Here is a 27,177-nt window from a genome sequence, read left to right on the forward strand (position 1 = left end):
CATAGAGTAGGAAAGGGATGTAGAACTTGATCAAAAAGCATGAGGAACCAGATGTCTGGCTGCTTTGAATCACAGCTTTTTGTGACCCAAAGTCTAGTGTGTACCTGCACAGAATTGCAGAGCAGACATCACCCTCTTTGCATGCTCTCTTTTTGACTGTGATCAAAACACATGGTAAACACATGATGAAAAAAACAAAGAAAAAAAGAGAAACCTTTAAAAGTAAACAACCCCCTCAAAACCCCAGCTCTCTTTTCTAGCCACCCCCACAAAACAACAGCAGCAACCATGAAAGGAAAGCTTTAAGTTCCAGCTCTTACTCTCTTTCTTTTACCAAAAAGTCAATGTGAAAATGGTAATCAAGGCCATAAGCCAGGGGGAGAAATTGTTTAGGTCACAAGGGGTTTTAGGGAAGATTAAAGGTTGAAGCTGTCATATGGAAAATGCGAGTGGAATGTCATGGAGAGCTGTGAGACTGCAGGAGTCCCCCCCAGGGGCCTGTAAACCCTGTCACTTGAATCACTTGATGTCAGGTGAAGAAGACTAGGATGAAACTGTGACTACATTTCCATACTCATGTCTTGTGTGGTCAGCTTCCTTGGATGACTTCTCCCTCAAGCAACTCTTTGTCAGGTTTAAGACATGTTTGCCAAAGCAGACCTGTGTGTCTGAAGAACTGCAGAGTTGAGGATGTCCCAAGGACTGCTGTGTCCAACCCAGCATTACATGGAAATACCAGAGTATGAAACAATGTAAAAGTAGCACCCTAAGTTTGTTACCTCCATAACCTGACCAAGGAAAATGGTCATGTTGTGATCATCCCAGAATTTTCCTCTAGGCTAAAGAAATATTCATGCAGGAAGAGCTATCTCATTGCAGGTGCTGGCCTGAGCCCTGGGCTACTGTGCAGAGTTGTGTCCCCTTAGCTTTAGATTATTATGATGCCTATATTCCAGATAATCACTGAGTAAGGACAATTCATGTTCCAGAAACTGCATTAATGAGTGACCTGCACCTAATTCAGAAACTTTAGTGTGATCACTTTTTCTTCTTTTAAGTCAACTCAAGGTCCTTGAGTGTGTGTGTGTGGCTACAATGCAGTCATCTAAACTTGCATGAGGTGCACAACTAATTTGTGTTGATTTTAATCAGTTAGGTGTTGAAGCTCTTTGCTGGAGCTGCAGTTTAGCCCTGTATCTGACCTGAGTGTCCTTCAGGTGACTGATAAGATGACAGGGATGAAGATGATAGAGAATTCAGATCCAAGCAGGCATGAGGAAAGGTCTTGTGGAAGACCCATAAGAGTACAGATACAGTATATACAGTGCAGACACTAGTGGAAACAGGATTGGATCCTGAATAAGCAGGGGAGAGAAAAGCACCATATGCAGGAAGGGGATGAGTATTATGTAAATAACAGGGATAGTGACATTTTGTAAATGGGCAGGCCGATCTCATTATTTATCTACAATTAAACTAAACTGTAGGGTCATATCATCCTATTAGACCGAGCAGATTAAACTCAGGCTATCTCTTTTTGTTATTGTTTCTGGGGGTGTTTTGGAGCTTTCTTAATTTAGGTCAAAAAATGAGAGGCTTCCTCATAAGCATTTTAATTAACCAGCTCAAGAATTCTCTTGCCCCCAGAGACTTGCAGTACCAAATCCAGAGCTCAGACTGTAATATTTCAGCTCAGATTGTGTTTGTTCCCCTTTATTCAAGTCAAAAACACAGACAGCAAATCAACCCTCCTCCCCGCCCATTTGACTACTTGGAAAAAAAAAAAAGTATCTTTAAAGTTTGATTTTTGACCTAAACATGTTCTTTGCAGTACATGAAGACCAGAATGTATGAGCAAAGTCACCAAAACCTGCAGAGAAAAGCACTTTTGGCTGGCCCTTAGGCCTATGTACACTTTAGCCCCAGTGTCTTTCCTGCCCCCAGTCATCGGTGCAATAGGGTCATCCAATGTCTCATGGCTGAGTAAAATCCCAGAAAATCCTTTCACAGGGCTGCTTGGTGCACTGTCCCCCTGGGGAGAGGCTCTTGGTTGAAAGGTTGGGTTTCCACAGAGCATGCTGCTCCTCAGGGAGATGAGGAGCTCCTTTCTGGTCCTTGGTGCCTCTTGCCCTCATCCATTGGGCTGTGGCACCTCTCCTCCAGCATGGTGACCTGGCACCAGTGCGACCCATCATCCCAGCAGGTTTGTTCGAGGAGAGGAATGCACAACTCCATGGAGGACATGAAGAGAAAGGCGTCCCCAAAGCCCCCCCTGCCCCGTGTCCTGCTCTATGAGGAGCTGGCACAGATACTGCTCCTTTCCAGCCTGTGGGGTAGCAGCGAGCTGTAAGGGGGCAGGACATTGAAGAGCAAGTATGGCTCTCGGAAGGGCAGCAGCTCCACGTGGTGGGGAGGGAAGGAGAGCGTGCTGGGCAGCCAGGCAGTTGTCAGCTGTCCTTGCAGTGGTGAGTAGTATCCCATGGCAGGATAGGAAGCAGAGAGCTTTCTTGGCATCAAGCTAGGAGCCTTTCAAGAATAAAAGCATAGTCTCAGGTGAATCAACATGGACTTCTATGTAGATGAAATTTACAATCAACCTTATTTGTTTCCCTGGTGATCAGTAATTAAGAAGAAAAATTTAGAAAAACAGACTTCCTAAATCCCACTGGTGTGTTGTCACCCAGGACACAAAGCAAAACACTCTATTTTCTAGCCATGAAAAAACTATCAGGGAAAGAGCCTGTGTGGCAGCCTAAAAAATAGCACTCCTGGACTGCTAAAGCATAGGTCAAAGTACTGGTCAGCCTAACCAAGGCTGGATGTTGTAAAGAGATTCTGTCTCTAAGTGGACATGGCTTTGTGTCTGCAAATGTCTTAGGTTTTCCTCTCTAGGAAATTTCTGATTATAAAGACATTCTGAATCAAAGTATGATTTATAGGGAAGTAATTCAGAAGCAAAATGGGGAAGGACCCTACAAGAGACACCTCACAGAATATTTATGAAACAGGTTTAATTCTATGAAGAAATGTGTTATTTTATCAGTAGATTGATGGTGGGATTTTCTGTCATCACATTGCCAGTTTTGTCTTTTCCAGTCCTCCTTCTCTGGGATAGTCCCATGGCACTACTGGTGAAGTGATTACCTGGTGAAGGATAGCTGGCTCTCCCTCACTGGCTTTGACACAAAGTGTCCAATACTCACTGTGATATCTGACTTGGGAGCAGGAATGAAATCAACTTCTGTCAGATACTGAAGGCCACCGAAGTTGCTGAACTTTTCATGTTTCCTCCACTTTGCTCGCTGATTCTGGAACCAGATCTGGATAAAGGCAAGAAATAAAAGGTACAGAAATTAATAGAATATGAAGGAAGAACTTCTCACAGCTAACTACTTTCCCCAAACTCTGAGCATCAGAAAACACTGATGTCCAGCTCATCAGAACCAGAGGCTGAATCTAAAGTAAACCATTGGGTTTGACAGAGCACTTTTCACACTTTACATAGCATATGGGATCTCTGGACCTTGATACCTTGTTTTCTATTGTGGCTCACAGAAGAAATAGGATCACCTGTTCAAGGAAAGACAGTATTGCAGGTTTCCCAGGGCTCTCTGGGGAGAGCAGATCCTTCTGTGAACAAAGCTGTGCAGTGGTCAATGCACACAGCATTCTGTTTTCCCAAGGTGTGACATCTCATGACAGAGCTCTTCCATCCTGTTTCCAAGTGAATAGACTGAGAAAAGATCCACCTAGATGTTTTGCTGGGCTGCAATAAAAGTGTGTCACCAGTGGAGATGTACTAACAGGGTTCTACCTATGTTTAACTGGTAGCATTTGGAAATTCACATAAGGGACCTAAGTGAAAGACCCATGGGGATCACTCAGCAATCTGAGCATGCTGTCAGCTGTCTCATTTGCACTGGAAAGCAGACAACTAATTTTCTCTGGGGAATTCCTTTCATCTGTCAGCTGATTTGACCAGTCTGCCTTCTGGCAGAGGCATAAATGTATTTATTGTGCAGCTGCAGTTGTGCATCTTGCTGCACTGTCATGAAAAGTTGAAGCCCCCTTCAATTGTAGTTTGTAGCTTGCTAAGGGACTTGCTGTTTGAATGTAAGCAAGTGGTTCACATGAACACAAAGTGTTGGTTATTGAAGACAGGTGCTACTGGATGTAAATACATATGTATTTTAAGCCAAATAATGAGCAGCTCAGTTATTTCTGCATCTCTCACCTAAGAAGTAATTGGAATGTCAGGAGCCCTTTGCTATATTGCTGATAGCTAGAAGTATCTGGGGTTACTGAAAGGACAGTTTTGTTTATCTGGGTGTGCATGTGTCTGGAAACTGCTTAGTCTGTATGAACTTTTCCATTCCCTTTCTACCATGCAAGAGTTATATGGTGAAACAGCACCATTTAACACTCACAAAGTGATAGAGGGCAAAGGGGGCACTCCAGCCAACATTCAGTCTCTGAAGCGCTCCTTCTAAAATCTGCACATGGGATAAAGTTCTCACTTCGTGGACTTACTTTATTTAACTAAAGGCAAAGATTTTAACACTTCTCAGACCAAACTGCTCTTTTTTTCCCCAACCAGCTCTCCAGCACCCTTACATCTAAAATGATTTCTCCATACCCAGCATGAGTCCTTTCAATTGTCTTTTAAACCTATTCCTCATGCTCTGTCTACACTTATCAACCAAATGCACAGAACCATAGACTACTCTTGGTTGGAATGCACCTTTTAAAGAAAATCTAGTTCAACACTTCTGCTGTGGGCAGGGGCATATTTCACTAGACCAGGTTGCTCAAAGCCCCATTCAGCCTGACTTTGAACAATTCCAGTCATGGGACACCCACAATTTCTCTGGGCAATCTGTTCCAGTGTCTTGCCAATCTCACCATAAAGAATTTCTTCCTCATACACAAAGTAAATCTACCTTCTTTCAGTTTAAAACTGTCACTAATAATCTCACCATAAAAAGATGAGTTTGGCAGTGTCTGTTTTCATAAACCAGTGCTGATAAGCATTAAATATGTTATCCTTTCTTTAACTCTCCATTAACAAAATATGCAGCTGTTTTCACAGTTTTTGCCAAAAACCAATGTTTGTCTGACAGGCCAGTCATTATCTGGTTGTCCTGTTTACCCTTTGAATACTGACACATTAGATTTCTTCAAGGCCCCTGGAATGGAATGTCTCTCATGCTCCAGAACTGATTAAATACAACACTGATGACCTAAACTACATCTCAAGCAGCTTTTTCAGAACCACTGGAGGTAAGTTACTTAGATGTGTAGATTAAAAAATACCTGTCTGTAGGAGCTGCTATTCAACATTATCCTTTTAGAAAGTGCTCCCTGATATATTTCCAAGGATAGAGCAGAAATTATGACTGAACATCTCTGCCATTTATGCATTATCCTTGAAAGTCCTACTGTTTCTACAAAGTAACAGATCAATAAAATTGATCACTTTGGGCTTTTTTTTTCTTCTTAATTGACTTTTATTGAGTTTTTGATCTTTAATTTTTCTGACCAAAGCTTTGGCCTGCACCCTCCTGCTTTGCTTACTTATTTTTTATAATTTCTTGTTTCTCATGTTTACTCATACAGGATTCTTAATTTTTTATGTGTTAACACATGCAGGTATACAGTCTCATCTATCCCTTTAAGATGTTTCACAGCAATCATAACTTTTTTTCTTGACTGGAGGACACAAGATTTTTTACAGTTTATGAAGGGTTTCATTTGGTTACCAAACAGTTGGTTGTTCACTTAATTTTTTGATAGTTGAGTTATATTTCTGAGGTGATTTAACTTACACAAAGCTTTGTGAAAACTATTTCAAAGTAGCAAGAGCATATGCAAATTCTCTGTATGCTGTTTGATTTGTGTGACAAATGTAGTCAATTGAAACTATAACTTGTAACTTGAACCTAAGTTACTGCTAATTTTTAGTTTTGTGGCTGATTTCCCTTTATCAGCCAGGATGAGGTCAAAGACAGAATTTCCTGTATCATGTATAACACTGTCTGAATTGGGAATTTGCCATCTGCACTTCATACATGAGGGACTTTTTACTTCTATCATTTACATCTCAGGTTGATGTTTCCTGTAATAACTCATTTTTATTTTTCCCTATACATATTATAAAAAAATTTTTAAACAGAAAAATACCTTATTCTTTCATGTGATTCATTGTTCTGTGGAGAGCACTGACTGGCAGCTCAGCTTGTCTTTTATGCTGTTGGAAATGCATTGTTGGAGTACTGGTATTGCTGATGGGCATATCGTGGCAATGCAGGTCTAATTCTCCCTGTCACCTAACGATGAAGCAATATTATCACGGCTAGTCAATAGTCCCGGGCATGTCATAGTCAATAAACAGCTCTGTGTTGAACTTTGATTGTTAGAGAGGGATATATGCCAAGAGAAGTACACCAATGACTATAGATAGCATTGCAGCAAGTGCAGAAACTGCCTCATGCAAAAATCATCACTACAGTGCCTGGTAGGCAACACCAAATGGCCAATACAGAGTGATATGTATATTTTAATGTAGCAGATTTCCTATGCAGTAAGAATTTGGGGTCAATTTTAGCTCAGTCAGCTACATTATATTACAATTGAGGGAAACCAGATTAGTTTCTGAGCACTGAAATTATGGCCAAGGCATTTATAGCCTGTCCTATCGAAATACAGAACACTAAGAAGCACTTCCATTTTGGCAACTATTTTCATGTGTTTTGAGACTCTGTTGAAGATGAATGTGGATGACAGTTTGTATTAGATGAATATTAACCTATAAATGGTTGATAAATGATCAATAAATATTTTCATAAATGGCTGCTCTGTCGCTACGGAGTCCAACAGGTTACTCATAACCATCTCTAACTCTTATTTGCTATGCATTTAGTATGCTTAGAGCTTCTGTTAACCCTTTGATTAATTCCATGTGGTTAATCACAGCTGGGTGAAAAATACTTCTTCCCCTATTTGTAAAAAGAGTTCAGTGACAGTGGCCCTGTCTGTAGGGTAAGAGAGAGGTCACGTATCTCATTAGCATTGCCACCCAGGCATAAACTATTAAGAATGCCCTCCAAATAATGAATGAATTGCAGTGAATGTAGCCTTTTGGAGACACACTGTACCTGAACTCTGGCTTCTGGGAGGTTTATCTTTGCTGCCAGTTGATTGCGAATATGGACATCTGGGTAGTGAGTCACTTGGAAAATTTTCTCCAGTTCCTGGAGCTGCTCAGCTGTGAATGTTGTCCGGATTCTGCGTTTCCCTTTCCTCTCAGCTGTGAAAAACAAGGAAAGATGTATTACTTCTTACAGGAAAAGGCTACGGGACCACAAGAAGATTCAGAGATGCAGCAATTTCTGTAAATTGCTCTGAAGTTGGGATGGCATCTACAACTCCTTCTAGACATGTACTTATCATAGGTGACTGGCTCCTGATATTCTCTAGCAGACAACATGAATGCACTCCTTTATCATGAAAGGAATGAGTCAAAAGTGTCCATTTGTACTGCTAATTCCTGCTAATTCCACGGATCCACTGCATGTCAACAGCTACAAATGCCTATGTATTTTAACACACTAGCCCTGAAATGAGTTTGTCACCAAAGTCCCTCAGTGTTGGACCAACCACTGACCCCTGACTGACTGACTGCTACTCTCTTCCCATACCATTCCTACAGCAGCAGGGATAGCCAGCAGTTTAACTCTGCTGAGAAAAGGTATTTTTCTGACTGTACCATTGTTGTGTGGGGACTTTCTAAACAAGCTTAACCTAAGGAACTTAAGAATAAGGCCTTAAAGCCCATAGAGAAGTTTAGGTGCTGTGAATTCCAATGCTCCATTGCTTCACCTGCTGTGGTGTGGTCACAAAAAGTGCTTCCCTAAACACTCCTACAGTGTTTTGAAAAGGCCCTCCTACACCAGCATATTTTATTTAGATCATGAACTCTATAAGCACTTGATGTAAGTAAGAATGAAGTCTCAGTTGATCTGAAATGATGCTGAAGGTCTTGCAAGGAAGAGGAAGAAGCAGCTGCAGAATGTGGAGTTCAGCCTCATACCAAAGCTGGAATCTTCTCTGATGCACAAATGGAGTATCTTACAGCTGACACTGAGTGACCGGCACAAAAAGCCATACCCCAAGCATTATGAACCACAGGGTTTTTTCTACTGAGCTCAGAAAGCTGCATCTGATGGGTGCATAAAAATTCTAATATTATTTTACTGACTGTGATGAGCTTGCTACTCAATGACCTGAAGTAATTCTCAATGAAATCATGTTGTTACAAAAAATTGCTTTTCTGTATGGCTGCTTTTGGTCTTCCACGGTCTGATGACAACTAACAATTCATACTATATAACTAGAGGCATACTCTTTCTAATGGGACAATCAACCACACAAGGTTAGCTTAGCCCCTCAAAGAGACTTGGTACCTTTTCCCCCTTTTGTTCAGCCATTAGCATCCTTTGGTGGGCTAACACAGTGAAAAGGTAACTAAACACCTAGGCCAATATAAAGTGGGCTCTGTGCCAACCAGAAAATGACATTTTTCATTCTGTAATCAAAATCTCATTGTGGCTCTGTTGACACAGAAAATAAGGATTAAAATATTCTGTTCATCAGCTTGGTAGGAAGGAGCCTGGACACAATACCATTGTGAATATTTCATCTTTTCTAAACCTTTTGGGGACTTTGAAAGAAAACCAGTCATGCAGGAATAACTGAGGAGTGTCATTTATCATGACTGTCAATACTACCACGTCTCAGAAACAGCCTAATAAAGCTGATGTCCAACACAGTTAAATCTGTATCATTAGACCTTCCACCAGCCTATCAAAGTACTACTCATTAAACTGCAGCACTGGCTTCAGTCTCAGAAGAAAAATGTTATTTCCACTGAATCTTGCTGGCACTATGGGGGCAGAGATTTGAAATGAGAAATATTTGTGTGCATTTATGCTGAAGGTATAAAGAGCACCTTCTCCTAAGAAGCTCTGATTACATTTACTTGAACCTTCTCAAAAGATTACTGCAAAGGGGGTTTATTGCTATATGCAAGAAAAGGGAAATATCAGTACTGACAGTAGAAATATTAGGACATTACATCCCCTGTAGATAAGACAGTTCATAATGCTGTTTGTTGTTTGGAAGATTTTCACCTCCCATTTAATATTTGGCTTACTATATTCTGTCCTGCTGGCACCTGAGAAATGTTCAGGACTAGAGAATGTGGCTTCAGAGAGACATGTGAGTTTCTGGTGTCTCATACCAGCTTCTTGGGTATGAAAATGACCCTTTTAACTTGGTGATGAACAAAATCCCTATCAGTCCACTCTAAATCCTCCACAGTTTTCCTTCTGGAAAGGGGAACTGTATTATAGACAAGACTCTTATGTAAGGGGAGGATCTGCACAGTGCTGAGAAGTATCAATCCGACTGAAACCAAACTTTGCAAAGCTGAAACTCATCACATTGAACAAAATACAGTTTGTATTTTGAGACTGAAGGACAAACTTTGATTTCGACTATATATGAAATTAAACTGCTAACAAAATAGACTCCTGTGAACTAATCAAGACTTTTGCCAGCAGGGAATATAGAAAACTGTATTCTTTCAATAAGTAATCAGTCATTCTATTTCTAATTTTTAAAAAAAAACTACTAAGAAATGCAAAAAACCTGGGACTCTGTGTTAACATTTTCTCTTGCAAGATCAAACTTTCTCTGACTGTAGCTTTGATAGTTCCCTTTGCCTTGGGACCTCAGCTTAGAGATCCCATAGCAAACAACAGCATTCAGAATTACAGTCTAATAAAGAATGTGGGTGGAAGATGTAAGACTAGGAAGTGTTGGAAGTGTAACTTTGGCTTTTCAAATGTGGCTCTAGAGTCTCTGGGGAAATAAGACTCTGTCTGAGTTTCCTGAGCTATTTTTTATGTAAAAGCTGGGGATATTCAAGTGTGCTTTTATGCTCCATGAAAGTCATTTGCAGGTTAGCTAGCTGTTGAAACCAAGCCTGAAAATACGAGGCAGCTAAACGTGTCAGCATTTTCAGATGCTTAGAGATACAGCTGTCTGTACATTGCCTTACTGTTGACATTGGAAGGGCCAGATTCTCCACATTGATAAAGCAGGATAGCTCCTTTAAATTCGGTATCAGGCTCATTTGTCCTTTGCAAATTATTAGATCAGGCTTGAAGCAAGTTGGAACATATGAACTTTGGAGGAACAGAGATTCTACTTGAAGTGGAAGGATGAGATCAATGACTCCAAGTTGCAGCAATGGAAATTCTGGTTACATAATAGGGAAAAATGTTTTCATAATGAGGGTAGTCTGATGTGGGGGCCAGGAGAGGCTGTGAAGTTTCAGTCCCTGCAGATATTCTGAACTTGACTGGTCAAAAGCCTAAGCCACCTGATTTAAGCTGGCCCTGCTTAGATTTGGAGTTGGACAAGATAGTCTCCAGAGGCCTCTCACAACCTATTTTGTTATGTAATCTCTGACCTCCAAATAACCATATGAAGTAAAGGCCCCATCATTCCTTCCCTAAAAATTAAGGGAGCTTAGGGCATTAAGGCCTTAAACTAAGCACAGCTTGAAGCATCTGATTTGCAATTGTTTATATACACAGTTTTAGCTTATTGCAGCTTATTTCCACTGACCAGTATAACACAGTTTCAAGCAATCTGAGATATGAGCAAATCAATACTGATAACTAACTTGTAAAAGTTTGTTAACATTGCAGTTTTTAAAGTAAAAGCTGCACAGCTGCAATAATGCTATACTTGGGGCAAATTTCTTCTGGACTACATTCTGTAGTAAGCAAATAGCCTGTAGTACTCCTTGCACTGCTGTTTCTCAGCTGCACATCTGAACCAGTCAGAAAAATGCTGCCTCAGGGAGATCTCTGCAACTGCACCCCCCATTAACACTTACCCCAGTGGCAGCTAGGATTGTATCAAGCCTACTTTGGCCATACACTGGAGGGACAAGGAATTAAAAACACAGTAGAAAGGCTGGAAATCACTACTAGCACATATTTGCCTTGAAGTAGGTAATCCAGGGAGATGAAAACTGGTAGGATCACTTTATCTCACTGCAATCTTCTTTGTCATTTCTGGACAGACAGCCTCTCACAGTATGCCACAGACAGATCCAAAGATTCTGCATCTTCTTTGACAAGGAGAAAGCAGTTACATAAGCAAGCAAGTGGCTTTAGCTACATATCCTCAGAAATGTATTTTTGTCTGTGTAACAAAGTTGACTGTATCATTTTTTCTCAGAAAGAAACTCAGGTGTGTTGACAAAGAGCCTCATTATATCTGGTTAAGTTCTGTTTCATCCTTTTTTGCCTTTTTCAGAGAAGTTCCTATCTCTCTCTCTCTTCTTTGTAATTCAGATATGTGGCTCCCCCAGCCAGTTTCCTCTCGTAGCTTTTCTGAATGTTGTTTTTGTGTGGTGAGATTCTGCTCACTGCAGACAGCCCCATAGCAAAAACCTCCAGTTATTACAGGATGGCATCAGGACAAAACCTGCTTGTCTGTATAAGGGGATGTGCCCATGGCAGTCCCTCTCCTAGTTAAAGAGGTGGCTCATGGCTTTCAAAAGAGCTTGTGCTGCAATATTTAGGCGTGAGTATTGCAGTGTGGCTAATCTTTATTAAAGTGACTTTTCAGCCTAAGAAGGACTGGCATAGCCAGTGAGACTGATCCTAATTGGATGGGTACAATGTGCTCCAGATAGAGCCTCCTGCTAGTGAAACAGCACATAGCAGCCAGCTGCTGCCTGTTCAGGCATTGTCAAAGTTAATTCAGAGAAGCACAACTTGAACTTCTAAAGTCTTGACCTCCTCCCTTCAGTCCAAAACTCCTTCATGTAGAGTTGCTTCTATCCTAATGAGTACTGGGCCAAATCACCTGACATCGAGACTGAAATGCAGAGATGTACAGACATCAAGGGGTGTGAGCCAAAAATATCAGGCTAGAAACCTGTTTAAGCAGGCTGTACAGTGGTGGTCAGGGGAGTTTCTTAAGTCTGCTTGTCAGAGGAGCTGGCAAGGAGTAGACAGCATGTATGAAACCATTCATGCGGGCAGTTTGTTGTGGAGGATTGTGCTCACCATCAACCTTGAGCCTCTGGTGAATTTAACCTTTCGTGTCTGCCAGAAAATTGATGACAGTGTTTATAACTGCTGCTGCCTGAAATGATGGTGTGCATAGCTCTGGCACAGCCAGTGGTCAGCACAGGATCTGAAGGATGAAGCAAACCATCAGATCTATACCTAGGCCAAAGGGCTTGAACCTTCATGTACTCCTTCAGGCCCATGTGGATTTGGGGCAGATGCATGTATAGGCTCTCCATGCAGCTAAATCTCAAGCTTGACACTTGACACATTCATTTTAGTGAATGTTCACCATAGTCAAACCTCACCTTAAAAGCAGTGGCCAGCCTAAACCAATAATGGTTCTCACCAAAGAAAGCAAGTTCCCTACAACTCTCTGGTCCAAAACCCTTGTGAGAAACCAGTCATTTGCAACAGGGAGAAACCTGAGTTTATTGCAAGTTGCACAGAGCCTGCTTTTTCTTTATTCCTACTCTTTGTGATTATTTTTACCTGCAAACATCTAGACACCAATCAGGAATGTTTATTTACATCCCTGCCTCTACTGTTTCTCCTTTAAGCATAAAAGGCTTGCTAAAAGAGTAGGTAAAAGACCTGCCCTCCGTTTCAAAGAACAGAAATGAACAGTATCATCATATCCCAGGGCTTTAATAAAAAGTTCCAGGACAATTTTGGAGAAGCCAATAAATACTCATTAAGACCTCTGAAATAAACTAATCATGATGTGCCATCAGCTTTACAAGTGGTCACACCATACAGATTTTACTAGAAGGAACAAATTAACCTCTGGGTCCTGTGGAATGTACCCTTTGTATCCAAAATTCCCTGGGAAGAAGGGACGGCTTGAGGAAAGCTTTGAATGTTAACATTTGCTTTAAATAAATAAAACTCCAAACCCAAACCCCATGAAGAAACAACACAAAAGGACTTTATGATAGTCCCCAGCTGCTAGCAGCTTTGCTTTATTCAGTGCTCACTTATACCAGTGAGGCTTCTATGTGAACCGAGTTTGAAGGGTGAGAGTAAAGGATTCAGGTTTTCATTTAATATCCAGGGTGTCATTATAAACAGTCAGTCTTCAAAGAGGGAGAAAACAAAGAATCAGCCTGCAACAATACCTCAAGTAAACCCACCAAAACAAGGTCAATGGTCTGGGGCATTTCCAAGTGCATATAGAGGAACACTGCACTTTAGAGACAGAGGGCTGCAGGGACTATTCACACAGATAAACAAAAGGCTGGTAAGACAGTAATGGCAGCCAAATTATATATATGGGCATTTTTTTTTTCCTCCTGCTTTTCCTTTTCATTTAAAATTGTTTCCTTTTGTTCTGCAGGACAATGAGATGCTTGTGCCCTTTCTCACAGTCCCATTGGTGTAGTCTGGGCAGCTGATATTTATCTGGATTGTGATTGCACAGTGCTTCATTGTCTCTTGGGTGTTTCAGAAGTGCATTAAGGTAAGTCAGCATATTGACTGTTCCATGAGAGATAAACCATGCTGTTTCACAGAGGTACAGGGATTTGACTATATTGTCCACAAATGAATAGTACAAGTGAATTTATGACTTCAGAGAAAACATAAACATTGAGCTAAGGATGTCTGCAACTGGCATCAGTACAGAGGGAACATGACTTATACTGGACTTCCTCCAGAACTGAGATTATCTCTATACTTTCTGTTGTCTTTATGAAAATTGCCACCAGAATTCATCAATATGCTTTGGGATCGCAGATGCTATCAGACAATAAAACAATTAGATTAATAAAAAGATCCCTGAGCTCACAGTCAGCAATGTGCAGAAGATTTTTGCTATGGAAATATTTGGTTGATGTTGACTCATTAGGGCAGCCTCCTCTACAGCAAATAATGAAGACTTGAGCTGCAGGAAATAACATGAACCCCTGAACCACATGTGGTTCACAGCCTGAAGCCCTCAGTTTCTGGTGGAATTAGGAGCCAGGTCTGTTTATTGAAGCATGATCTATGCAGTCCTTGAATTACTGCCCAGAGAAGAAATCCCACAGGACCAGACATCCACCTGTGTCTGAAGGTGATGCTGCTACCTGGCTTCTCCAAGGCAGCAGCTGCTCCTTTGCTTGAGCAGGAGACTGGAACCATTATCTGTGTGCAATGTAGGGCAGTCATGCACTGCCTTTGGATATAGTTACAGTGCACACCTGCCCAATGTATACAATCAAACCCAGCATGTATAAAAGACTCATTGCAAAATGATGTCCCAGGAGGATCCAAACTAGGCTGGGATCTTGTACTTGGCAATCTCCACGAGGAGCTGCTGCAGGCAGGCAGGTCAGGCAGGCATGGGGGTGTGTTATCCTCTCAGGCTCCAGTACTCTACTTTTCTGGACTGGCAAGCTGAGTCCCAGGGAGGTCAGGGCAGAGAGAAGTAAAGGAAAGTGGGGGCTCAGGATTTGGGTGTTTACATAGACAGGTGCTGAGAGGGTGACCAACAACCACAAGAGTTTTCCCCGCTTGCTCTGGTGTTTTGAATCCCTTGGCAGTGATGGTGGTTGCACATGGCAAAGGGGATGCAATGACTCATCTCACAGAAGCTGGCCCAAACAGAGTCTGTACCTGCAGCTTCAAAGTAAGGCCTTCTTTCAAATGATCTCCTTCTAAAGCAGATGTTATCAAAGCTGTTTTTCCTTCTGAAATGGGCTTTATCAATGCTGCTTTACAAGAATCCAGGTTTTCTGAAAAGGCTCTGCTGAGCTTTCCATGCAGAAGGCCACAGGTGAAGGCATACAGCATTCTGAATGAAGGTACCCAAATTCAAATAGGGGTTTAGCAAAACTAAATGCCAGTGTCAGCATGTCTCTAGCATATGAGGCCTCTTCTTTTTTTGCTTACAGGGCAGCCTCTAAGTTCAAAGTACAAGAGCCATTGCTTCCTGCAGTGGTTTGTGATAAGGACATAAATCTATTCAGCTTAAATGACACTGCATTTCTAAACCGCTTAGTGGCAGAAGCCATTTTGTGGGGAAAAGAAACATTTTAGGGAATTTTAGGGAATTACAGAGTTTCATGGAAATATGCTCCAAATCCCATAGTCAGGGTCACAGTCGGGGTGCTCTTGTTATCTCAGACCACATGCCCATGAAGGAGGCTGTTGTTGAAGCCTCCTCACCTTTCTCCTCCCATACAAAATAGCACCAAAGCCCAGCTCTCCTGCCTCCAAGGTGATTGCATAGCACGCCTGATTTCTTCTATTCCCTGGCAACTAAACAGATGTGTGTGTCTAGACAGACCCAGGGCCCTTCCTCACAAACCATCAATAGATGTGTGCTAACAGAGAGAGGGGAAGGAATGCCCCACGAAGGGTTTCTGATGTCTTTCCACATCAGAAAGGTCTCCTGCTGCTGAGGTTGGTGATGTTCCTCTGAGTGCTTACAGCCTCTGGTGTGGGTGTGAGGGAGGTCCTGGGGACACCTCCATGGATACACTATGGGCATTTGGGACTGCCAAGGTGCGTTGTCAGAGGACCCGTAACTGACCTGTAGCTGCCATGCCAAAAGCAGGTCTGAAGCCCTCCACAGCTGACAGGTGCATAAACAGAAGTTAATTTGCTATCAGCTGGACTACAGACTGCTTCCAGGGATGCTGCAGTCTACCCTTCCTGCAGGCGTTGTTGCTGACTTTGTCTGAGAAAGGTGATACCTGCCACAGCCAGAGGCAGGAGAAAAAGAACCACCAGCTCTTCCATGTAATGTCAAGTGGAAGAAGGAGGCTGAAACTTGAGATGCAGGAAAGTATTTTAAACCCAGGCCTCCAGCTCTCTGCTAGGAACGATGTAGTGTATGAACAGGATCCGAAACATCATTGTTTGCACACTACAGGGAAAACGTCAATCCTGTGCTTTAGGATTCTCCCTCCTTCTCCAGCCAGCTTCTATCAAAGGCTCAGCAACTGCAGGAACTAGTAGCCTAGGAAAAGACAGATCATTAAACCTCTGCTTGGCTTCAAAACCTCACTGTGACCAGGGAACAGAGGGATTTTGTTTAAAATGCCTTTAAAATACAGGCTGCCATTGAAGGGGGCTGCTCACGTTGGCTCTGTTTTGTGCAGATAATTGCATGCTACCTCCCCTGCTTTACTGATGAGGCTGGCTAAGTGCCAAGTCAGGATAGCCACCTCCCAGCTATGGTGTGATCCTCCTGGCAGGAGACTCCCTTATATAGAGAATATGTGAATATTCTACTTTTATATTCAGAGGCAACTCTGAGAGCCAGATGCATACAGCCCTGGCTCTTCTATGAGGAGGCCACATGATTCAGCCCTGCTGTCATGAGCAGTGTGCAGCTTACAGGGCAGAGGAAAGCTAAAATTTCCAGTTATCTTAGAAGGCTTCTCCCTGCATCAAGACTGATGGCTGTCTCGTGCAGGAGGAGGAGGAGGTGACAGCAGCTTGTCACAAGACTCATGTATACCTTGGCAGCAGCAGCAGAAACAAGGATTTTCTTTCAAATGTATTTCACAGAAAGCGTTCCTTCTCCTGCCAGCTTGCAGAGTATGGAGCAAGGATGATGTGTGAATCTCAGAAAAGCCAGCTGAGTAACCCCATATCTGCCATCTTCAATGGACTTAAATGAAATGCCTTCTTTTCCCTGGAGTAAATAATAAGAGACTATGCAAAAACATCTTTCTGCTGCTGCTGCAAACCTGTTTTCTGGAGTATAGTATGAATGTCTGTATTTACTTTTCCTCAAACACAAAGAACATTGAGAAATTTCTGTCACATGCTGCCAATTAATTGCTGTCTGCTAGGAACTAGTCTTGTTCAGGTACCACATATCCTGCTTAGCCTAAAGTCCCTGTGCAACATATTGGACAAGGATATTGGTATTGTACAGTGCTTTGGCTAGGAGATAGACCACTATTTACCAATGTTCACAACTAATTAAATTTGCAGGTTCACCAGCATGGCCAGCATTGACAATTGTGCCTGACCATCCAGCCAGACCTACTGCCTGTTGCCAGTTTGCCTGTGTGCATGCTGCTGACCTCTTCATCACCTCTACAGTGGGTCCAAGGTGTACAGAACACAGTGAGCTGACTCAGCTTATTCACCAGCCTCTCTCCCCACATTGTGCAATGCACATTTTCAGGAAATGGGCGTTCCACAACCCTGGCAGTGAGGCTCAGAACGTGGCAACTCCTCACACCCCAAGCAGGAGGGCAACAAACACCCAAAACAGTCCCTACCACTAACATTGGTAGAGCTGGTAGGATTGACCTGGAACTTTGGCTTAAATAGTGGCTTTTGATGGCAAGAATGAAGAACTGTCTCTGTGACTCATCCAAGAGCTATGACCAACTCCTGTGACTCAGCCAATGGAAACACTCGTGCTGGCTGTTGCTTGGTATCACCATATACATAACTGTAAGATAACAGCTGTGTTTTGGGGCATTGAAGGGGAAAGTCTGGATACAGAGGCACTCACCATGAAGGGGATGGTCCACTGGGAAACCACATAGCTGATCTTCCTCATGTTTTCTTTTGCCTTCCAGACGTTCACATCCTGTGTCCTCACCCAGGAAGGACACTGGGCTGGCAGTAGGTCTTCTCTTGTAGTGAGTTGCCTGCACCCTCCTTGCTTTGGCCATGGGTGTAGCACACATGGTGGGAAGAAGGATTTTGGCTGAAGGTAAGTCACAGTCAGACTGACTCTGGCTGCTGGAATCTGTGAAGGACACAGTACAAGACAGCTTTGAATAAAGCAGCCACCACCATTCAGCACACCTTCCAGTTTATGTGAAAAAAGTGGTCTGGATATTGTGCCATTCAAACCTGGTCATACTTAAAATGGCCCTAATCCTTCTGTGCTGTACTTCAATGCCAAGATTACCCCATGTTGCAGACACAGGACCTTGGTGAATTTGACCCCCAAATCTTCCCTGTTTTCTGCTTCCTTCCACCTTAAAACTTTCAATGGTCCTTATAAAGAGATTTTTTAAAAAGGACTGTAAAAAATAAGGAGACATAACCAAAAGATTGAGAAATCCAAGCTTCCCTGTCAGTATCCAAATTAGTGGCTGCCTTTTTGGAAGAACTTGGAAGCAAAGTGGATATTGAGCTGATCTGAAAATCTGTCAACAAGATTGCCATGGAATTTGCTGGATGCCAAATGCTTTTAAAAGTCTGGTCCTTTCTTAAATGTCCCTGTAGGTACATCTACCTTATAAGAAAATGAATAGGCTAAAAGTCAGTGTCTTCCCTAATTCAGGTCCCTATGTCCTTGATTCTCCATCTGGGCTGCCTGCTCCTCTGATTTAGGCGTTGGACAATTCTAAAGGCAGCCTTTGCCCAGGCTGTCAACATTTCCCCTCTGCCTTTGTGACAAGTAATGCTGGTGATATCTAGAAAGGTACTGACAGCCAGCTCATCTTTGTGAAATCACCTGCATGCTCTTGTTGACAGGACAAACAGGAGAAGTGTGTGCTGGCCTATTTTCACTAAGTACAGCTGTAACATTAACTTAGATTTGAGCATGGATGTTATAAACAAACTGCAGTAACCTCAGCAGCAACCAGTGATGTCATGTGCTAGGACACCTGACCCCAAGTGCTGAGGAAACTGGCCCCAGAAGCCACAATCTTTCTTCAGCCATGGTGTTGCCTTATTACCTCAATTGTGTACCAGGGGCACCACAAAGATCTTCCAGATGACTTCTCTGCCCTCATGAATGTAGTATGAGTTCTTATTCCTGCTTATGAATGTAAGCAGACCTTGCAAAGCCATGCACTGAAACGTAACATGCTGGGAAGCCTCGAGGTTTACAGCAGTGGGCTGTCTGTGGCTGTCAGCATCCCGAGAGAGTTACACCAAATACCCCACTCTCCACCTCCCTTTTCTGTATTACAGCCTTGCCATAAACCTTGGTGCTGAATGTTTGACGTGCTGCCTTTGGTAGCTGCAATCATGGCTCAGTTCTCTTCAGAGACAAGACATCTGTGTCTGTGCTGCTTTAATGGCAAACCTGGAATTTGCTCTAGTTCTCCTCCCCACCTGTATTCTTTGCTTGGAAATCCAGAGTAAAAAGCAACACATAAGCATAATGTACCCATAGTAGAATTTAGGTTTCATGGTTTGAATGGCCTGGGAGCAAATATGATAGTACAGGTTTGTCTGCTATTATTGCTCAAGGACATTAAAATCCTAATGCAATAATGGACTGCACTCCTGAGCAGTCTCCCACATCTGGACTCTGAAGTTTGCTGCACCTCTGGGTGGTCCTCTCTCCCTTCTCATATCTAAATGGCAGCAGGTGTGAACCACTACAGGCTGTACTTGAAGAGACTCCACTTTTTAATATACATTTTATGTGTGTGTATATATATTTTTTTTTTGTTGTCATGTCTGGCATTGGCAAAATATCTAAGTTTTTAGACTTGTTAGAGATTTATTTTCTCAAACAAACAAGTTCTATTTGAAAGCAGCATTGGAGCAATGATAATTATAACATCTGGAGACAAAGTATCTAATTCGGATTCTGCCCTCACTAAGAGCTCACACAATAGGAGTTTTATAGACGGTTGACATTTACATGAAGAAAACGAAGTTATAAGAGCTCCAAAAATTAGCCAAAGCCTAATTTCAATAAAGAATAATTGTTCAAATGTTATCTAAAATATCACCAATCTGAGTAACCTTCTTAACAAAATTACATGTGTACAGTCATGTGGACCTTAAAAACCTGGTCCACCTCTGCATTTGACGCACATTGTGCAAAATGGAACTAATTTTATTCCTTTAGTATCGACTAACTTTGAGTTTTCTGGAGAGAAAACAGGTGAGGTTTTGAATAGTATTTGTGGGATAAAGGAGAAGGATAGACCTGGGAATAGTCACTAGCATGAGGCAGGGGTTAAACAACAGATGATCAGATGATATCAGTATTGGCATAGGTTCCTAGCCCAGGACTTCTATCTTAGTCTCCCAACCCTAAATTAAGGACTAGTTGCACTCCTTTGCTAGATATGATGCTGTGAAAATTCATATGTTACAAAAGTGATAATACTTATATGCTACAGTAATGAAAAATGTGAGGGTACCTAAGCAAGGTGCTCTTATGGGGAGTGATTAAAGCTTTTAAAGAATGACATTAGCATTTCCTAACTTATAGAAGACTTTTCACAGGTCTTTATTCTTAATTTACAACTTTCCTCCCCAGTATTTTTCCTGAGATGTTCACACACCCCAGTGATGAGCACAAGTTATGTATGAGCATGGATAAAGCAATTACCGACTGAGGCAGAAAGAAGAGGGAGGAAATGGAAGACAGTCCTAGGCAGACTGGAAAATGTCAATGTCTCTGTGAACTGGTGAAAAGGAGTGGGAGGATCTGTTGTTTGAGATCAAAGAAGTATGAACCTCAAAGTATGAGCCTCTGAATTAATCAAGGAGTTTTTCAGGAGGATAAGATTGAAGGCAGAGTTTAATAATACTGAGTTTACAGCACACAGCTGAGAGTTAGGAGCCCCAATCCTGTTTGCATTGCAACCTTCTCTGGTGTTTGTTGTTCTGACCAAGTAAAAAGCCTGCCTAAAGTGGTTGCTCTTAAGGTCAGCTTGAATTTTTTTTGGTACACATTCATGTGATTCCAGCAAGAGCTCTGAAAAGCAGCTATAAACTGACATGGGGCAAAACTTCCTCCAGAGAACGTACTTTTCTTTTTTTTTTTCCCTCAGAGAAGGCAATGACATTTCAGCCCAGCACAACATGAGATACTTGTTACTGTCATGCACAGAAATTACTTTGACTTGTTCCTCAAAATGGTCTTTTTTCTTGACTTTCAGTTGCATAGGAAAGGATGGAAAATTTCAGGCAAGGTAGCAGGGTTTCACTTTGAAAGCAAGGGTTATTTCAGATGATCTAAGTTCCAGTTAAGCCTTGTTGTGCAATCACTGGAGACAGACCTGAGGAGGCACAAGGTTTATGATTTTAGGGTCTTACTAATGCTGTGAATAGGGAAGAGTCTAAATGGAAGCATATTTGTATTGTGGGGTTTTTTTCTATTTCCTCTACATATTTTTCTTTCTTTCCCATTTTTTTGCTTTCCAGGTTTATTGGTTTTCCTTGCAATAGGTGGGATGAATTGGTCTTATTGGCCAGATGGTATCTGTTCAGTTAGATTCCTCCAGTTTGTTTCCTCTTTAGTAATAAAGATGGGTGGAGTGTTGCTAAAGGTGAATAATCACCATATTGACGTTTGTGTGTGAAGTGGTGGTTGTATTCCTATTAATTTGCATATCCTTAACATGATGGAGCATAACACAGGCAGAATGACGAAATTACCATATCTGTTATTGCATTCACTATTAATTTCCCAGGTGTAACACACTCATCCCAAGTTTTCCCTGACTTGATAAAGGATCTCCTGTTGGTGAAACCTCACTGGCAGAAAACAGGGGAGTAATGAACAACCAATTCAGATGTAATTTCAAGTACATTAAAATCAGGTTCCCAGGAATTTCAGAACAATCTTGTTTTCTGAAATAGGTCTGATATTCTTCTGTGTTTTAAATGAAAGAGTTGGCACAAGGGAGGAGATCAGCACTCACTGGGTGTTTATTGTGTTCCTTGCAAAGGCCATGGTTACTGTTTCTAAGCGTTGTGACAAAAGGTTGAGAGGAAAAGCACAGACTGCATACTAAAATGGTTTCTTGTCCATTTTTTTTTTTTTAATTTGGTAAGACTCTTTCAATTATTTCAACAGCTTCAATAACTGCAGCTCCAGGTCCTCTAGCTGTTGTGTTTGTGCAGTGAACTCCGCTATGACTAACACTGCAACTGGAAAGCCAAATGCTTCAGAGAACACTGCACACTCCTTATTCCAAGTCCCACTGGAATTACACTCACAAAAACATATGAACTTAGGAGGCAGGCCTAGAGATCTTCCCATACCACTCTGTGAGAGGCTTGCACTGTACATCACAATGTCCTTTTTGTCAGAGACTCAGAATAATTTGTTAGAAGCAACTTCTAGAAGTCATCTGATCGAGCACCCATGAGTTTTCTTGGCAATCTTGGTTTGCACCCGTCATTTAGAATCATAGGTTGGAAAAGAGCTTTAAAATAACTGAGTCCAAACATTAAACCACCAAGTCCAACCATTTCTGACATTCTCCATCTTCTGCTCCCCTGGTCCTACCCATCTCCTCAGCTGATAACTACATTTAGACTCCAGGACAAGTATGATCTTGGTACTGAGACTGTCTACATCAGATGGTAATTTCTGGCCTCAGTATTTACCTTACAGTAGCCTATGTGGTGTCATATGGATTTTCCTGTCCCACAAATGAATCATAGCTCTGGTCAGAAAAATACCATAGAGGATTGTGGGGAATGTTCTTAAAAACCTTAGTAAGATATAACTAACCCCTGACCTGTAGTACTTCCTTCTTTGCTGCTGCTGAACTGTTATGAGAAAGCAGCTGGATTTGTGTCCCATCCTGGAATTTCCAGCAAGTTCCCTAGCTCATTTCAGTTCCCTGACCTTGGCCAGCACTGAGCCATACCAGATGTGGCTGATTATTTACACAATTTCCTTAATGACAGTGTTATATGGCATGAAGTTGAACGACTTAGATGGAATACAACAATTATCCCAAGATGTACAGCACAGGGTATTGCACTTCTGAAATAAATATAATTTGTCTGAATAAATCACAGTTCTGCTCAGAAAGCAAAGGATAATAAATTTAGGTACCACATTTTTAGGTAAGAAACAAATAGTGAAAAGGTTTTGTTTTCTTTTTTTTTGTTGTTGTTTTTTTTTTTTTTTTTAATTCCTTGATCAATTGCAAAAATAAAGTACAAAAACATTTTGGAAGATTTCTACAGCTTTCCTGTTCTCCCACTTCCAGCAACAATTAAATGAATCTTCACATATATATACTGTTTTCATTAGTTAATATTCTACCTTCCCTTAAGTTTATGAACCCAGCCTTGCTTTCCAGCAGGGGAGAGAAGAGTGACTAGATTCTCCTGCTACAGCCAGAGTCTCTCTCTGGTGTGAAGGCGGTGAAGAAAAGCCAAAGGCAAGGCCTGATGGTTCTGCCTGCATTGCTTTCAAGAGGGAAAACTGACTGAATGCTCAGGTGGAGCAACGTGGGCTGAGGCTGCACTGTCAGGGCAGTAGTGCAGGAGCCCACCACGTCCTGCATGCAGACTCGTCAGACCCTCGAACTTGCAGTGGCCAAGACACACTTAGCTGAGACACAGCAAAATTGGGCTTCAACATATTGATTGTGAAAAAGGCTTAATACAAAAAGGTCCTGTCAGTGTTCCCCGAGAACACTCTCATGCTGTTGAAATGCAGTTCTGTTGCCCACGCTGTGAACAAGCACTGACTGAATTTTCAGTGGTGTTATTTGTCTCATTTTGGATCCAGCGGCACAAAGTGACTGCCACGGGCCCTCAGGAGAGGACTTTCAGCTCACAAAACCACACTGCCACCACTCACTGCAGCATTTCTCCCCCTTCACAACCCTTGACACATGGGCCCTACTCCACCAGCAGCAGCCTCAGCCACGTCCATTTCCACCTCTACAAACTACCAAGTTCTTGCATCTTTCAGGACTGGTTGTCCAGTTCCAGCTGGCAAAAGCAGCTCAAGGAAACCTCCAAATGCTCCAGTCCTCCAATAGTACCAGTGTTAAAAAAAGGCAAGCAACATTTGCCAAAGCCTTCAGCAACCTCATTTTGTCTTTGGAACAGCTTTTTCTTTGAGCAGATGACCTGGAGAGGTCCCCCCAAACCCCAGTTATCCCATGGTTCTAGGAAAAAGCAGCAAAATGCCATCTCTCTTTCCCAAACACAAGTTTCCATGGGAAGCTACAGCTACCGGCACAAAGGCAGCAGTGGTACATTCAGCCCCAGGGCTGTGAGGTGAGTCACACAGTGAGGAGATGAGTTATCCAGTGTCACAGATGAACAAAAAGAAGCCCAAATCTTGTGCAAAGTATGACTAAGAGTCAGTGTTAGGGCGCCTGAGTCCAACCCCAGTAACTCAAGTTACAGTAGTGAGTAGTTCCCCTCACCCTCAGGTCTTGTTGGCTTTCTATGTGAATAGGCAATGGTTTCTTGGACTGATGGGCTTTTGGAGAAAGACTCTCTCCCTTACTAAAGGGTGGCTCATCCAGTGTCCTGGGAAATGGGATCCTGATCCACGAAAATATCACTCTATATTACGAAAAGTAAAGTGTAGCATTAAATGTTATTGAAAGAAGTTGAGTGACAGGTGAGTAAAAATTTTGTGCCAAAAGTACAGGTCATTTTTTGTTTAAGTAGATCTCCTTGTATCTATTTTTTATGGAAAATGCAGATTGAAAAAGATTAAAAAATATTTAATCCAGAAAATGTTGGATGTTGTTCTTTGTTTAACAAAAGAAGAGGACAATTTCTGTGGGGGCAAAAGTTCACTCAAGGCCAGAGTAACTAAACTGTGAAAACTGAAGTCAAAAAGTCTAATGCACTTGCTGGTTTGCTAAGATCAAAGTCAGGCAACTTTTCTACTAGCTGTTTTTACTTAGTTCATGAAAGAAGCTAGTGTCCACGATGACAAAAAGAAATTCTTAAACATATATGCTCTTTTCTTATTCCAGCAATTGGGTTCTAACACTCCGGTAGCTACCATTACCCTTACAGATAATTTCTCCTGCTTGAGGGTGAGTGGTCAAATTTATCAGAAAAGAATGCTGATATAAGATTTGGCTGTAATTCCAGACAATAGTCAATTCCTGGTATAAGTAAAACTCAAAAAATTTTGTTAAGTTGCAGCAGTCTTAGGCTCACTTCCTGAGTCTGAATACCTGTCCTTACGGCACACATTTGTCTTTTTTCCCCCTACTAGATAATAAGAGTATGTTTTTTAAAAGGAAAGCTGCTGTATTTTTTACAATAAGCACTCCTCACTGAAAAGAGCAACCTGAAATAACTTTTCAGGCTGCATACTCACCTCTCCAATGACATTGAGGCTTTACAATGTACCAAACCCCAGAGTCCAATCTGCTGCGAGGTCGAAAGCAAATTATTTTTAAAATATTATTTCTGCGTATATAATGAACTATTTGTACCTGATAAGGGAAATCCCAAATTCCCATAAAAGTTAAAGAATTAAAATTCTAGATGACTGAACCTGACAGCCTTCGGGACCAAAAAGCAAGAAACATCTTCATTCCGTTTTATGACTGGTACATACCGAAGGCCACTGGCGACCCTGCTTTTAGGGACGGAGGTCTCTCAGCGTAGCTGCTTCTGTTCCTGGCGTCACTGCTCGGGACAGTGCTGGCAGAAGGTTTCTTTAGTATTTCCTCAATGGAAAAGGACAGGCCGGGCTTCCTCTGTCCAGCAGCCACCCGCGGGTCCGTCATGTTCCCGGCCCGGCGGCCGCGGCCCGCAGAGCGCTGCCGTGCTGCCCGGGCAGGCGGAGCAGGCCGCGGGGCGCGCGGCGGGGATGGGGCCCGGCCCTCCGCACCCATGCCCGGGTCACCCCGGGGCGCGGGGAGGAGAAAGAGGCCACCCGTGTCTCAGCGCACACGCCTGCTCCTCACCGCCGAGCGCCCTGGCACCAGCACCTGCGGTGCTACAGGTGAAGTGGGGGTTGAAAGTCTTACCGACCCCACCCACTGCTGAACATTCCCCCTGCTCCGTGTTTACGGAGCTCTGAACACTCCATGGCCGTTCCAGGAGGAGGTGTGCTCCTTGCAGAACCAGGAGAAAAATGCCCTGGGAAGGGTTGCCTCTTGTTGGTAAATGCTGTTTGTGGGGTAGTTATCTTCCTTTTCTGCTTTCAGGCTGAAACCTGCAAAAAGTCCACTGGATTTGTACCATTATGGAGTTAAGAAAATAATTGGCAGGACAAATGCTTGACCCTCGGGCCATTTACTAGCAAGAGAGACAACCTGTAAACTTCTCTCGCATACAAGGAGGTGTCACATATGAAAAGCTTCCTCACCAGCAGTTCCCAGATTTTCCTTCAGCCATCCCTCCTAGCCATCAGCTTTGATTCAGATTCTCTTTTCTTCTATTGTGAAAACCCTTTGAACTTTCCAAGCAGGTGCTTTTCAACATCATCCCATCTTATCAGTCACAAGAGAAAAAGAGATGGTCCTTGCAACACGTGTAGGAACAGGAATTAGTGCCTTCTACCCCCCACCTATACTTGTAAAGAGAAGACATTATTTTCTTTCCATCCTGAGCTATGAGGCAAGCTAGCTTGATAATCATCCTACCAGTTGCTTAAGCCTCCCAATTAGGCATCGAGCACAGCGGGAGATTTCCCGGTTAATGAGGGTGAATACCTGTGATTCCTCTCCTGAGCCACTTCTATCTTCTTGTTAATTTTTATTTTGGGAAGAATGTAGATACACTCCTGTTCCTTCTCTCTCCCTTCCCCCAGGGGCATTTCTTGCCTTCTTCTGGGATTGCCCCTCACCTTTTAAATTGCTATGGTCGTTTCTCCCTTTCCTGCTGGTTCTTCTCTGTGCCTTCCTTATCAGGCTCTTATAATTGTATTGGCAGTCCCTGCCTTATTTGTCCAGCGAACTGACAATTCTTGAGCTGATATCCCATCGTATGACCTTTTCATGGAGTGGAGACCAGAATTACTGTGTAACCAGGGGGCAATAAACCACACCTGATAAGATGAAAGGCTTTCGGCTTTTTCCAGATTCTAGGTACTGGAAAAACAGTGGGGGCTGATGAGGAAAAGAACAATGGAAGAGGTTCAAAATGATGCAGTTGTGATGAAGAATATTTAATTATCTGATTTTATGAACCAAACTTCTCCCCAGGCCAGTGATAGACCAGTGAGTGTCTTTCACACTGACAACACACGTGCCCTAGAGTGGGAAGTGTTTTCATTTGTTCCCTTCACATCCCTCTGCTGTTTCTATAAAGAAGGATCTTGTGTCTTCCTGGTTGTGTGATGAGGTGGCAGCTGTTGTGTGGGTGCAGAAGTTCTTGTGGCCCTCTCCATGAAGCAGGGAACACCCTCCTGTTT

General features: G+C 42.4%; 1 protein-coding gene across 1 annotated transcript; it reads right to left on the minus strand.

The window, feature by feature from the left end:
- Nucleotides 1-2,289: 2,289 nt before the first annotated feature.
- Nucleotides 2,290-25,621, minus strand: ISX (intestine specific homeobox). The gene is made up of 5 exons (XM_064732321.1): nucleotides 25,375-25,621; nucleotides 17,614-17,853; nucleotides 7,155-7,306; nucleotides 3,204-3,320; nucleotides 2,290-2,526 (listed from the first exon to the last, which is right to left on the minus strand). Exons 1-5 carry the CDS (start codon nucleotides 25,544-25,546, stop codon nucleotides 2,290-2,292), a joined length of 918 nt encoding a protein of 305 aa, XP_064588391.1. The 5' UTR covers nucleotides 25,547-25,621.
- Nucleotides 25,622-27,177: the final 1,556 nt, after the last annotated feature.

The sequence above is a fragment of the Zonotrichia leucophrys genome, chromosome 1A, assembly GCF_028769735.1.
Source record: "Zonotrichia leucophrys gambelii isolate GWCS_2022_RI chromosome 1A, RI_Zleu_2.0, whole genome shotgun sequence".
NCBI lineage: Eukaryota > Metazoa > Chordata > Aves > Passeriformes > Passerellidae > Zonotrichia > Zonotrichia leucophrys.

Excerpts from the sequence above, each read along its gene's own strand:
- ISX (XM_064732321.1), bottom strand. The coding sequence starts at position 25,546 with ATGACGGACCCGCGGGTGGCTGCTGGACAGAGGAAGCCCGGCCTGTCC. Across the intron at positions 7,307-17,613 it reads AGTGGACCATCCCCTTCATG|CTGAGAGGAAAGGGAAACGC; the intron begins GTGAGTGCCTCT and ends TGTTTTTCACAG. Across the intron at positions 3,321-7,154 it reads TCCCAGAAGCCAGAGTTCAG|ATCTGGTTCCAGAATCAGCG; the intron begins GTACAGTGTGTC and ends GCCTTTATCCAG.